Source organism: Perca fluviatilis, chromosome 12 (genome assembly GCF_010015445.1).
Source record: "Perca fluviatilis chromosome 12, GENO_Pfluv_1.0, whole genome shotgun sequence".
Taxonomy (NCBI): domain Eukaryota; kingdom Metazoa; phylum Chordata; class Actinopteri; order Perciformes; family Percidae; genus Perca; species Perca fluviatilis.
In genome coordinates this window covers 19,607,558-19,622,380 of record NC_053123.1, presented here as the reverse complement: position 1 = coordinate 19,622,380, position 14,823 = coordinate 19,607,558, and the positions used below count along the sequence as shown (strand labels likewise).

Here is a 14,823-nt window from a genome sequence, read left to right as displayed (position 1 = left end):
CTGTTTGTTTGGAAAACCTAGACAAGTTTACTTTCTACCCAGAAACTCAAGAGCAAAGTAATCGGCCTGTAACATTCATTAAAGTACACTGTGATTGTATTGTATTTAATGAGATGGTTAATGAAATAGTACTAAGCTGCTCATAAGTGTGTTGAATCCACTGTTTATCAATACAAAAACTGTAAAAATTATTAATTAAAAAAATATTTACACACCTTAAAATAAATTAGACTTAATTTCCCACACTCATAGGAATCTGTATGGATTATTTACAGGTGGAGTGCAACACAAGTCCAGGATCCTATGATTCGTTTACTATATTTATTTATTGCTCCGTCCCTCTGTTCCTCAGCCCCACTGGTGCGATAGCATCCACATCGGAGAGAACCTGTTCTAGGATCTCATCAATTACATTACACTCATAATTCACTTGGTCCAGTTCCAGAAAAGGCACGAAGGAGACAAGAAGGCGCCCAATGTTATGCCTCAGCTCAATCAAACTGAGGAGAGAAGCACAGAGTGAAAAAAATCTGATTTACATTGTTTTTCTGCTGGGTGGCTAAGTTCATGAATCAGATAAAATGGATTGTGATAATTCATGCAACATGTGAGAGAAAGTGATTTTCCAACAATCCAACCTTCTAGATGCATCTGAGCTTGAATCTATGCCAGAGTTCACTGTCCCTCCTGCCTCCTCTGGATCGGTTTGTACAGTAGAATCAGTCACTCTGTGTTGAGTTGGGCTTCTCTCTTGTGCCTTTTCCCTCTGCTGCTGCAGGCTCAACCTGAGCTCTTCACACTGGGATGCCAGGTTTGCCTTTTCCTCCTCCAAACTGTTCAACTGGTGGCAGAACACAGTGAACCACAGAAGAAACAAAAATTAATAAAGGAGGGAGGGTAGGCAACATTAATAAAATAAAGGTACATCTACATGGCAAAGCAAATAAAGTGTATAGAGAGAGTAAATTATACAAAAGACAATGACATATCCATACAACCTTACATAACTTTTTTATAGTTACTTTGTTTTACATTAAGCGCACAGTCAGATTTATTCGGCTTTGTTGTTATATTTTTAGGATGAATAATCTCAGCTCAAAAGTCCACTGTGTAGCCTTTCAGTGCTTTCAACTAATCTTACTGTCTTCTAAACTCTGCCAAAGCTGATATAGCTTATTCCTATGTGCCATAGAGCTCCACAGTTTCCTCAAAACGATTGAAAACACATCAGTGATTGTACTGGTTGACGTTTCTTCTAGGGCTGGGAAAAAAATCGATTTGATTTAAAAATCGAGTTGGTAGGTCAAATCGATTCCTATTTTCAAAAAATCTATGTTTTTAGATTTTTTTTCCTCCCCCTCTTCAGTAGTAGTCAGGCAATTACTCTCTACATAGCTACGGATATGCTGCCAGTTTACTCTGTTGAGAAGAGAGGGTTTAACAACATGCTGAAAGTTTTGGACGCTCAATATACAGTACCTAGCCGCAAGTATTTCTCTGACATTGCTCTTCCTCAGCTGTATAACAACACTCGGCAAAAGATAATAACCAAGTTGAAGGGAATTGACTTTTACGCTGCCACTACTGACCTGTGGTCGAGGCGAACCATGCAGCCCTTACATGTGTCTTACGGTTATTGATTATTGTAATGTTCTGTACACTTGTTTAAACAAATCATACATGGACAAATTACACGTCGTACAGAATGCAGCAGCAAGACTATTGTCTAATACCAACAGGAGATCGCACATTACTCCTGTGCTTAAGGCTCTTCACTGGCTACCAATTAGTTTTAGAGTGCATTTTAAAATTTTAACCATTACTTATAGAGCCTTACACGGCCAAGCTCCCTCTTATATCCAGGATCTATTGCACGCACACACTTCTGGTCGCTCTCTGAGGTCTTCAAGTCAAGACCTTTTAACTGTTCCCCAGAACACGTTTTAAAACAAGAGGTGATCATGCATTTTCTGTGGTGGCTCCAAGGCTCTGGAACTCTCTCCCTTTAGCCCTGAGAGCCTTGGACTCTGTTGAAACTTTTAGGAAACACCTAAAGACTCTTCTTTTTAGACAAGCATTTAGTTAGCAATATGGCTTTGTATTGTATTTTATTTGTTGTTGTTTCTTTTATTTGTTCCGACTGTAAAGCACTTTGTGACCATTCTTGTCTGTGAAAGGTGCTATATAAATAAATTTTACTTACTTACTTACGGTTCATTATACAGTATAAATAATTTGGATGTTTAACAATCTTTGTTGCACACTGCACAGTGACTTTTCAGTTAGAGAAAGGGTTTGCCTTTGCAATATTGTTTATGTTGATGCACTTTAATTAAATACAATAAATATATATTTTAAAATATATTTACAGTTTGCAGTTATTTTGTTTTAAAATGGAAGGGGGGGAAAAAATCCAATGGAATCTTAAATGGAGTTTTTTATGAAAAAAAATAAGTAAATAAATCACAGATTTTTTGTAGGAAAAAAAAAATAAAAAACCCCACCCAGCTCTAGTTTCTTCATTACGATAAACATGGGCACTTTAGGTTATATTGAGCCAATCTCGGCAGTACTGAGAGACTGTTGGCTTTGGTCTTTTTATGGGATTTGTTGGCAATAGGAAAAATAAAGAGTATCACCAGGGTTGTACTTTTAAGTCCCAATCCAGACTAATTTTAAAGTATGTAAAACTACTCTGTTTATGATCAATATTTTGGTTTACCCACATAAAAAGTAAAATAAAAGTCTGGAAAGGACTGGAAGCACATGTACCCTTTCTCCCTCACTGAGAAATTCTGGATCAGGCTTTGCCCTGCCCACCATCCTCGTGCTTGGTTGAGACTCATTCAGTGACAACATTTAGCATCTACCTTAGGTTGACCGGTAAAGGAAAGGAAAAACTCAGGCAGCCCGCTTGCAGAGCTAGGTGAGCATGCGGTCTGCAACTATAGTTTGTGCGCTCTGTCTGAACCCCGCCATCAGTCAGATCCAGACTCACATGAGGAGGAGTCCGTTGTGCACTAAAATTGGCGACTAGCAGACATATCAGAATGGTAAGTGTAGTTAGCATCTTTTATTTGTCTATGTTGTTTGTGTGCAGTCCGCTCTGCGCTGGAGGTTTTAGGTTTCTCTGCTGGCTTTTGTTATTAGACAGCGATTTGTTTAGGGCTAGTGACGGGATACGTTTAAATTAGAGCTGGGCAATATATCGATATCGTGATATGAGACTAGACATTGTCTCAGATTTTGGATATCATATCGTAATATGGCATAAGTGTTGCCTTTTCCTGGTTTTAAAGGCTGCATTAGAGTAAAGTTATGTCATTTTCTGAACTAACCAGACTGTTAGTAACTGTTCTATTATTTGCCTTTACCCCACTTAGACATTATGTCCACATTACTGATGATTATTTATCAAAAATCTCATTGTGTAAATATTTAGTGAAAGCACCAATAGTCAACACTACAATATTGTGGCGAGATCGATCGAGGTATTTGGTCAAAAATATCGTGATATTTTATTATCCCCATATTGCCCAGCCCTAGTTTAAATCTCAGATTTCAGACTAGTGCACAGACACCTCCCCCTTTAGAAGAGGAATGTGAAAACACCTCTGTAGTGACAAACTTTGCACAAATACAAGTCAGTATAGTCAAGGTAAGCCATTGTAGGGGACATAAACTTAAAAAACAACAACAAAAAAAAACAAATTTTTGAATGGAGGGGGGCTCAAAATACAGCTGGAACACTGACCTGTGAGCGCAGTTCATCCCTCTCCTTGTTTCTTTCATCCAGCTTACGGATGAGAGAGTCAACTTGCAGTGCAATCTCATCCATGTCATCACCTTGGGCAGTACTGGGCTCAGTGGCTGCCAGTAAAGCTTCTTTGTCCTTAATCAGTTCATCGACTTTCTGTTTTGCCTTCTCAAACAGACTTTTGTAGTCTTCCCCTTCCTCAGTAATCTCTGTCTGGCTGGCCTGGTGAGAACACTCCTTCTTTACATTGATCTGAGACAGCTCCTGCAGTTGGCTCTGCAGGTCTTGCAGCTGGCAGGTAAGTGTATGGACCTGCTCTTTAAAGGAATCCCTTTCCTGAGCTGTAGCCTGCATAAGATCTATGAGCTGGTCTTGCTGTTCCTGTACCTCAGTCACACTGGGGTAGGGAAGTGGAGAGTCTCTCTTTGAACAGGAAGGTCCAGCATCTTCTTCACCATCCAGATGACGCATCACGCCATTCTGCAAGGTCTGCTTTCCTCGATTCTCACTGTGAGCGTCTCCGCTCTCTTGCTTAATAACGCTTTGCTGCTCAACACTGCAGACACCCATGTCTACACCTGAACTCTGTTCTCTACCTCTTTCATTAGATGTACTCTGCCCTGCTTTCGCCTCCACTTGAGTTTGATTTTGGTCCTCTTCTTCCTGCTTCACTTTGGGTACTTCTGTCTGGGTGGTGCTGCTGGTCACCCCTGTAGAGGGTACTGGGGAGGGACTGGTTGCCACAGCAGCAGACCTTGCCAAGCCCGTTCCTGCAACATTCATCTCCGAGGTGTCCTCCACTGCAGCATCATCGCTGCACTCCATCAGCATGCTGACATTAGCATCACTTTGCTCTTGTTCGGTCTTCACTTTGTTCAAATCAATATCTGGCTTTTTGGGCCTGGGGTCACTGACAGCCTCCAAGATACAAATGTCATCATCAGTATCATCATCATCATCATCACCATCATCAATGAGCACTGATGGGGAGCTTACTGGACTCACATCCACTAATGTGGATTTATTAGAGTTACCCCGATGGAAGCCATTCATCTTTTTAGGTCTTTTGGGCGTTGCATGTGGTGTAACAGGCTGTGTTCTTTTCCCCCTGCAGTGTACACAAAGCACAATTAATATACTTCTTAAACAAAGTAAAATGGATAAGCTCAGAAACAACACAAAGTCATACCTCAGATGGCCTGTTGACAGTAAAGCTGGCGACAGTGAGCATACACTAGAAATAACTGGAAGACCACTGCTACTGGAGGGGCTGCAAGCTAATGAGAGAAAAATTAGGCATTTTTCTCTGAAGAATCTCTCTCTCTTTCTCTCTCTCTCTCTCTAAATTATCTTACCAGCTTGTGAAAGGATGGAGGATGTCAGTGGAGAGGATTCAGCTCTCACAGCACCCCCTTGTAAGAAGAAAACAGACATTTTTCTCTGAAGAATCTCTCCCTCACTCTCATTCTCACTCTCTCTCACACAGACCAAATTTTCTTACCAGCTTGTGAAATGGTGGAGGACCTCAGTGGAGAGGATTCAGCTCTCGCAGCACCCCCTTGTGTTAAATTAGTCTTAAACCTACTCCTTGGAGTAGTTGGGATGTAAGGGGAATCGACAGTCTGGCAACAAGAACAATAAAAACAAAAACATTTAATTTGCAATTATTAAATATTCCTACACCATATCTACCTCCTGCAATGTATTTATTAAAACTTCTGTTAACATAACCATTAGTCTTAAGTCATCATTCCCAACCTTCAGCCGTTTCTGGGCCTGTTTTTGCCTGGAGAGATCAGCCAAACGCTGCTCTTCCTGACGCTTTCGATCCTCCTCAGCCTAGAAAAACAATTCCCAAAAGCGCTATTAATCACATGTCGATCTTTATGAAATCAGAAACCAATATTATCAGAAAAATAACTATTTATTCCAAATCATGCGGAGGTGTTACATAGTACCATGTGGAGGAAACTGCAATAGCATGCAGAAAATGACAGGTAATTTACAGCATATGATGTGTCCTTACTTTTTGTCTTTCCATCTCTTGTTTCTTTTTGTCTTTCCTCTCCCTGTAAAAAATACATCACAGAGGTAAGGTTAGGCAAGTCACTTCATTTACTATGCTCAGTTAACATATTGGGGCAGATTTGGCAGCTTTATATAGAAATATGCTATTCTTAGTAAGTCTAAATATTCCATTTATTTCTGGGCGAAAGTTGTGACAGTGGTTTTAAATGAAATGGGGCTCACTGTTGTTTATAGGTTTTGCAGTATGAAGGTTGCTCCTCATCAGAGTCCACAGGCTCCTGCCCTGCCTGGCAGCTCCTGGGAGGGCGAAATAGATAGAGATTGAAAACATCCACTGAGTCCGAGCTACATTCGGGTTATACAATTTTTGACAAAATACAATGATATCAATAATGTGCATGCGTTTTGGGTACTTCTAGTTGTCAATACACAGATAAATGTGCCAAAAGTTAGTGGAGTATTCATGTTAACTGATGTTTTGACCTTCGCTGTCATAAATCTACCGAGCCATCTCACAGGTGACACTGTTAACCTAAAGTACCTTTAAAGCCAACACACAGTGGCTGGCTCCGCTGGGTTGCCATGTCCCGCCCAGTAGTCCAGACGATACACCTGCTTATTTAGCTTGACTAGTTTTATTAATAGTTACTAGTTATATCGGACCCTAAACAGACATTTGTTGAATTTTTATTTGAGAGTTTCAAGTTGTGAGTCACATGTATGATTCATGTGATTCAGGAATGTATATATCTGTTTATGTTTACTGGTGTGTATGTAGCTCTAAAAATATAAGAAAATATGTTTGGACATTTTCTATGTTTGCGGAAAAAAGTTGGATGCACACATGTGCTCTTGTAAATGATGCAACATTTATTTTTAGATGATGATCACACAACAAGTAACGCGATGACATACAGTCAATGCAAAGATGCAAATTTGCACCGGGGGACGCAACATCAAGGCACAGTCACACAAAGTTGAAAAACATGTTCTCAGCAAACGACACTGCATTTGTGTGGAGAGGCCTGCAGGACATAACCAGCTCCAGGAGACCCCCCCCCCCCCACACACACACACACACACACACTATAAAGACCCGTCAACTGGCCGACGACATGCATTTTTACTGCAGGTTTGATAGGCCCACATTCACACCCCTCACCTGCTCTGACATCTAACAACCCTATGCACCCTCAACAGGCCCAGACGGCACGTCGCCCTCCTGCCTGAAAGCCTGTGCTGACCAGCTGGCCCTCATCTTTACACAGATCTTCAACAGATCATTGGAGCAGTGTGAAGTTCCCTCCTGCTTCAAACGCTCCACCATCATCCCGGTTCCCAAAAAAATCCACCATCACAGGATTTAATGACTACAGGCCTGTCGCCCTGAGGTCAGTGGTCATGAAATCCTTTGAGAGGCTGGTGTTGTGCCACCTGAAGGACGTCACAGGTTGCATGCCCGACCCCTTGCAGTTTGCGTCTTGCTCAAGTCATGGATAAACACAAATTATCCCAATATGATCCTGTGGTCAAACTCACGCGAGTAATGTGAACACAATGTGAAGATCAAGAAATACTTTTACAGAGTAAAGTTTTGCATTTTTACAAAAAAGATTTGTGCATAGGAATACAGGTATCTTTTTTTCCATTTGTATTTGTATTCCATTTGTACGTATTTTATCACATGACATTACGATTATTCCAACAATTTTTTTTCCAATAAGGCTCTAGTTACCTGAACTGAGGATCAGGGTTCATACGACAGAACCATTTATCTGGCAGCTTGCTGCTGTCGATCCCATCAGGGAGTTTGCGCCAGCGCAAACAGTCATCACACTGCACCCAGTTTTGATCTGGTTGCTTCCTGAGGACATAGATGAGGCAAGTATGGTTAGACAAATAAACGTGTAGAATACATCATGTCAATCACTGCAAAATGTACTAACTTGGTATCTTCCACTGGTATGGTGCTGGTTGGATCCTCTGTTTTTCTCCTGTAACAAATTTCATTCCAGTATTCCTCCAGTTTGGTCCCCAAATTGGTCATAGTTTTCCTGTACCAAGAAATCCAGTAATTTGACTAAGACTAGAACAATATTTTTTGTGTGAAAGATTCAAACAGAAACTCATTTAGACCATAAATCAGACCAATGTTATCAAAAGAGAATGCAGCATTTGTGCCATTACCTGTACTTATCGGTCTCATTAAAGCTCTGTTTGTTGTGGGTCGGTTCCAGAAAGTAACACTCTATGACCCCAATGACCCCAACACCTTTGTTGTTGGCCTGCAGAAGGCAAAGGTTCAGAAGCACGAACACCGGATAATAACATTTAGAAACCCTTGAAAATATAACTTACCTTGAGCTGGCAGCCCACACGTTCATAGGCTTTGATGAGACGATTCTTGTGATACATCATAATGCCATACTGGTCTTTACTTTTGGTGTTATAGCCAAAAGTGATAGGAATGCGTTTGGTCTAAAAAAACATTTAAGGAAAACTCAAGAAACATTATCTGCGCACATTCAAATTGTCCCAAATTAAATGCATTCATCAATACTTTGCGATGAAAGGATACAAGGAAAGTGGGCTTGTAGTGGTCTTTTCTGACGAAGGCCAGACTCTTAGCAATGAGCTGAGATTTCACCTTTTGACCACGTATGATGATCTGCATTATAGGCTTCAGGTAGAGAATACTGCAATATGCCTACAACCAATAAAAACAAGTACCAATTATTTACAAATGCAAATCGAAAGTGAGATCAAGAGACAGTATCAGAAGTGTAACAATTCTATGGTGTTTTTTCCCCAGGGACACAACACAGATTACTTGATAGTTTTTTCAAAAAAAAACAAAAAAAAAACTTTAATTACTTTGTTAAAAAGACTTAAAACTACATATACTACTTGAAAAATACACAAATCTGTGAATGTGCAAATGTGGTCAATGTCAAAAGTTGAACTGCTGTAAGCGTAACATTATAGAATTTGTGACGTTGTGGATCAGGCATATTAAATAAAAAAAATAAAATAAAATAAAAAAATGCCTTATAGGTTTTATACAATCATTAAGAAATTGTTTGAAGACATGCACATTGCGGCTCCTTACCCGTAGCGAGTAAAAACTCTCAGGTATGTATGACGTGACAATGTCTGATTGTTGAGAAGTGTCTTTCATTGATTCGTAGATATCAGATGGTATTCGGATATCGTAACGGTCCTTCGCTAAATCAAACTCTGTTGTTCCAGTTGATGTCCTGTTGAAATCATAAACATGTACTAATATAGGTGAATGGGCCCCCATTACAGTGATGTCTTTAAGTTTTCTAATCTCCCTAACATTGGGGATTCTTGAACACATGGAAATACCCCACTAGAGTATTCTCTATTATAAGCCAACAGCCTATTCTCCTCTGGAGTGGCATTAAACCTGCCGGTCTCTAGGGCTAATGGTAATGTTCAGGAGCATGCCTGCACATAGGGATCTTTCTCTTTCATTTAAGAAAATGTTTACTTTCCGTAATGTTCTGTACAAATCTGAGACACTTACACAGACTAGCACTTTGTTTCTGGAATAAAACATAGATGATGTATTGTTGATAATGTTGTATAAAGTACAGACAGACCTGCGGAGATTCCAGATGATGATCTGTGTGCCAGTTTTCCCTATGGGCGAGTGGGCACTGATGGCATCGATCTCAACGAGCAGTTCTTCCTGTGTCTTGAAAGGGGAATAGCGCAGGATGTCCTGCAGACTGGCTTTGTGCTCCTCTTTTACCTTGAGTAAAGTTGAAGTTAAGGACAACTTGCAATATAAAATTAGGACAAATGGAAATATGACTCTAAAACAAGTCAAACTGATGAAAAATCTATGTAGAATTGTATCCAGCATGAACAACTACACTGGTGAATCCAATCTTTGAGTATTATTCAGATTTCTCTACAAGTTTACTGGAGTCCTCTTGTACCCAATCCAGTTAAAAAAAACATAATACTTTCATCATGTCAATAAATCAAGAAGATTTACATTTTGTTTACATGATTCAATATGGCATAATTCAGTAGACAAAGGATATACTTGTTTTTCTCTCTCTGTTCAAAGCAGACAATAGGAACACTTATTTGGTTAGCACCAATCTCTTCCAGGTAGGTCTGAGAGAGCATCCCAACACACGACACGCTCTTTGACTTCGAAAACACAATGGCGTCTTTGCCGAGACGCATGGATCCAGACTTGAAACCGTTGCCATACATGCCAATTGGCTTCACACCCTTTAAAGCAGTCTTGTCACTGTACCCAAAGCTGGGTGGGGGGGGGGGAAGAGTGCATATATTCTTTATGAATTACATCATGGTCCATACATGAATGTAGCATCATATACAACATTCATTTGTAAAGGTTTTAGGCAGTGGTCATTAGGTTTGCCAGTAGTGGCAGTGCAATGTCAACATACAGTGGGCCATAACACATTTTCCATAATTTCCAAAAAATACCAAGCAGCAGTGTCTGTACCTGAGCATCTTATGCATTGTTTCATGGTCCAGTCCATTTCCATTATCCATAAAAGTGAGGCATTCTATGTCTTTGACCACAGTCTTATCAATCCAGAACTGTTTGGCACTGACATCTGGATCATAAGCATTGTCTGTCAAAAGAAACCATTTTTAGGGGCAACTTAAATTCACATAAAAAGCTCAACCTCAATGTGTTGCATGAGGGTATAATAATAAAAGTTGAATCAGAACAAAAACAACAAATGTACTACCACTGCCCACTTTTTATACATTATTGCTGCATTACCTCAGCATTCTAGTGAGGCATCAGCTCTATCAACACCATCCTCACTCTCTACCTGAGCTCATCGCTATTCAAAAAGCTTTCACACACTAGTGAGAGAGGTGATTTAAGCATACATTGAATCATAATCTGAAATATGCTGGTTTTTAAATGTTTAATGTAAGGGACATTTAATTCAACTAAATTCCTCCATAAATACATTAACATATTCAAACCTTTTGGAATATTTATCAAGTAGTGACACGATTCTCATTACTACAACAACATTGTGAGTGGTTAAATACATTGGCAACTACTGCGCATCACTAAGTCTTTTGTCATTCTCAAAACCAAATTAAGTAAGTCTTTGTGAGTATCGTGAAATTCAAATGTTTGTTACAGGTTAATGTAGTTGGTGGGTTGTTTGCTGAGAAGAATCTTGGCGTTGAAAGGGATTTAAAATTTTCCTTTCAATTTGATGTAAATCTGTCCTGGTTATGGAAAAAGTGGGGGCTATAGAGACAGACAACCCTTCATGCTCAGCTTTCAAATAATTTGTTTCTTTTGAAAATACAACATATGATGACTCACCTATGAGCTCAGCTATGGCGCTGAAGGGCCAGGTGTGGCTAGTGGAATTGGTATGAAGAAATTTAGGACAAAGCTGCAAGTTGGAGAAAAATAAGAAGTGCACAATAAATACTTGAAAGTTGCCTTATTTTCTCCCAATCTATTCAAATTCAATCAATGTGGCCTTAACTCAATGCAGTGAAATGACAAGTAAAGTCACAGAAAACCTAATGATCTGTAAACTGAGTCTTAACGCTTGTGTTTATGGACGGCAAATCATTCAGTCTTCTTATTTTGGGGAATTTCTGCTTTTATCTGACATATGAGGAGAGATGGGAAATGTGGGCAGAAAGTGTGGGATCAACAATGATCCCAGTCAGAGGACGCCCACAGTTTAACTATGAACGGCTTACTGTATGGCTACTACCAGCCGATGTCGTATGCGGTCTGGAAGGAGAATTGAATGTGAAACAGTTTTGTTTTCCCATAATGTGACGAGTCACACGTGGTGTTGACACTTTTGTGATGGGGTGTTGTCAAACTTTTTGTCCCACAGCGTAAACAGGGAAAACATTTTACTTTCCTTGTGTTAAAATGACACATTTGCGACTGGCCGTTGTCGTTTCAAAAACGCAGTTTGCTCGACAATTGTCGGTGCACGACATGTAACGTTGCTTTCTTGATTAGTTAACATACAAACTGAAATAACAAAAGAGTAGCTCGTTAACTAGCGAACCGGAAGTCAAACCCCCCTGACAGTGCAGCTTCGAGCAGGGATATATTTGCCCGAATTTAGACCTTATATATATGTCAATGATTTAGACCTTTACTAGCATTATTCTAACGATTACACGTGTTAGCTGAAATGCAGAGCTCTGCAGAGAGTCTAAAGGCAAGAAGGTAATTTCAATCAGTAACGTTATGCCTACGACATATTTAACCTCTTTACCCACATGACGTTAGCTATAACGATAGTTGAACCGTTGAAGTCATAGTATAACTGTCATAATAAAAAAAACAAAAAAACAATGAGTAAATTCTACTCACCGTACTGAGTGGGACACCGCGGTCTGTTTGTGCCGCCATCTTTCCGTACACGGATAGCTGTAGGCGGAAGACCGACCGAAGGAGACGGTCGGGCGTTCCTGTAAAGCCCACGTGAGTACAGGAACTGCCTAGAATCCTCAGACGAGCTTTGGAGCAGTGGTTCTCAAGCTTACTTCAATAATGTACCCCCTTTGAACAGTTTTTTAAGCCATGTAACCCCTAACCAGCGCGAATAGTTTTTGGTAGAAAAACAAAAAAGTAAAAAAGGAGGAACAATACAGCGACGTCAGCGATAGATTTACTAAACAACTGCAACATTTGAATGATTTATGTTTTTTAAACAAAACCTTGGGGAAAGACTGTAGAAAGAAGAAAGGCAAGAATACGTCGAAAATAGTAATACAAACTTTGAAAGAAAAAAAGAAAGAAGGAAGGCAAAACTAGGGCGACGAAAGTGACAAATTTTGAAGAAAAAAGAAAAGAAAAAAAACTTCGTAGAAAAAAAAAACTTCGTAGAAAAAAGGAAGAAAGGCAAGAATTGGTCAAAACAAGAGACACAAAAGCAGGGACAAAAACTTTGAAAAAAAGCGAAGAAAATGACTACAGCCTTGTAACTGAAAAACGTTTTGCAAAAAATGTCACGTACCCCCTGCAGCCTTCCAAAGTACCCTTAGGGGCACACGTAGCCTTCCATCTTTGACATCCTTTAGTAGGCTACCATGTCAGAGACGGACAGACGGTTAGCATATTTGGCCTTTTTTTTGCCAATGGACAAGTATTCAAAAAGTTTAATTAAATGAACCAACCCATTTCCACCAATGTGATGAAAAGAAAGCATAATGTATGTCACGAGTTAGAATTTCAAAATAATGACTTGTCATGACCTGGCTCAAAGGTATGACAAAAGGTGGAGAACACAGTTTGCTTAAGAAAATCAAATTTATTTAAATAAACAAAAAGGTAAACATGCAATCAGTTTATCAGTAATGTCTAACTAAACCCAAAATCCAAGCAACCTTGAGGAGTGCCAGAGAGTGACTGCCCAGGCACTCCTATTTATGGACATGTGAGCAATCAGTTGATCCAGGTGTCAATCATCAGTCCTTATTAGCCAATCCCCAGATCCCAGCAACCAAAGGGACAGGTCTTAAGGCCTAGGAGCCATCACATGACTATATTATCTCAAATAGTGATGCACTATTAAAATAATGAGTTAGTAATCAAGTCTTTTTTTTTTTTTTTTTTTAGATATACAGTATCTAAAAAATAATGACGTGATTTTGAGTAGACTTATTATTTTGGGATACTAAATCATAAATTGGAGAAAGTTTCTCATTTTAGATACCATCTCATTATTTTAAGAAAACATCACATTATTTAAAGAAACTAACCTCATTTTTGAGATACTAAGTCATTATTTAGAGAAAGTTTCTAATTATAACTTACAGGATCTTTTTTTTTAATCACTTGTCGCAAATGGGCTTCCATAAATATATACAGACGTGGTTGAAACCAGAAAGGGATTTGTTTCAGAATCAGAATCAGAAAGGGTTTTATTGCCAAGTATGTTTTTTGACACATACAAGGAATTTGTTTTGGTGTTGTTGGTGCACATCACACATTCTCTAAATGTAATATTAAACAATAAAAGTATAGGTATAAACAATATAAGTATATGTACACAGTATGTATTAAATTAAAAATAAAGATAGAAATTTATATGGTTACTGAAGAATATATTTTGTAGAATATTAGTAAGAGGCCTTAAGCCACATTGACCTTGCTTTTTCTGTTTCAATAGGCCTGGGAGTGATAAGACTTGTGGAGGGTGCAGCTGGACCGGAGAAGCACCCAGGAAATAATTGACACAGTAACAAAATTTACTTTGGTCAGAAAAGCAGCGAAAACAATGGTCTAGTCATGAGGTTTGTGCGAATTGCTGTGAGAAACAGGACGTTTGGAACAGATGCACTGATAAGCAGCGGTGTACCCTGTGGAAGGAGGAAACCTGAAGAGGATAAAGAGAGAGAGGGAAAGGTCAGGTTGGAAATTCAGAATTCCGAAGAGACTGTTGGCGTTAGGGCGAGAGATAATGGTCTTGAAGGAAATCTGATTCCTTATGCATAAGTTGTATTTTGCTTGCAATATCATTTACTAAAGTTTGTTATAGACTAACTGAACGAATCCTGTGTATTGATTTTCCGGTCTAACATTCAACAAACACAAAACTTAAAGGAGCAGTATTTGAGGTGACCATGTTGGAGTCAGAGAGACTCTGGCCTTTGGGGCCAGACCAGAAGCAGTCAAATTTTATCCTTCAACTGCAATCAGAAATAATAGGAAACCAGGAATGAGGGGTCGCAACATTTGTGAAAAATGGGATGTTATGTATGTAATGTAACGAACAGAACCTTACTTAATAGGCGGGCGGCCATGGAGCGAGGGAGAGAGAGATGCACAGCAATAACATATGAATGGCATTTATAGTAACAGTAAAGATAATAGAACTATGACTAATAATAATAGTAGCAGTGGGAGCAGGACCAGGGCAGCAGCTGCTGCCATGAACCAGGTGACAAAGTGGGTACAGAATATTGTAATAAGTATTCAGTGGAAAATTGAACCCCAAAAGGTTGCATGAGAG

General features: G+C 39.4%; 1 protein-coding gene across 2 annotated transcripts; it reads right to left on the bottom strand.

Annotated features, from left to right (window-relative positions):
- Positions 1-302: 302 nt before the first annotated feature.
- Positions 303-12,274, bottom strand: morc3a (MORC family CW-type zinc finger 3a). Of its 2 annotated transcripts, XM_039818517.1 has the most exons (20): positions 12,180-12,274; positions 11,154-11,226; positions 10,299-10,431; positions 9,862-10,088; positions 9,412-9,568; positions 8,895-9,042; positions 8,364-8,492; positions 8,144-8,263; positions 7,973-8,070; positions 7,732-7,839; positions 7,521-7,649; positions 6,008-6,082; positions 5,784-5,826; positions 5,516-5,596; positions 5,259-5,379; positions 5,113-5,169; positions 4,947-5,034; positions 3,755-4,865; positions 639-841; positions 303-500 (listed from the first exon to the last, which is right to left on the bottom strand). In XM_039818517.1, exons 1-20 carry the CDS (start codon positions 12,216-12,218, stop codon positions 326-328), a joined length of 3,315 nt encoding a protein of 1,104 aa, XP_039674451.1. In that variant the 5' UTR covers positions 12,219-12,274; the 3' UTR covers positions 303-325. The 2 variants fall into 2 exon arrangements, with proteins under 2 accessions (XP_039674451.1, XP_039674452.1); XM_039818518.1 differs by lacking the exon at positions 5,113-5,169.
- Between the last annotated feature and the right edge of the window lie 2,549 nt (positions 12,275-14,823).

Excerpts from the sequence above, each read along its gene's own strand:
- morc3a (XM_039818517.1), bottom strand. The coding sequence starts at position 12,218 with ATGGCGGCACAAACAGACCGCGGTGTCCCACTCAGTACG. Across the intron at positions 5,170-5,258 it reads CTCCACCATTTCACAAGCTG|GGGGTGCTGTGAGAGCTGAA; the intron begins GTAAGAAAATTT and ends TCTTCTTACAAG. Across the intron at positions 501-638 it reads AGCTCAGATGCATCTAGAAG|TTTGATTGAGCTGAGGCATA; the intron begins GTTGGATTGTTG and ends TTCTCTCCTCAG.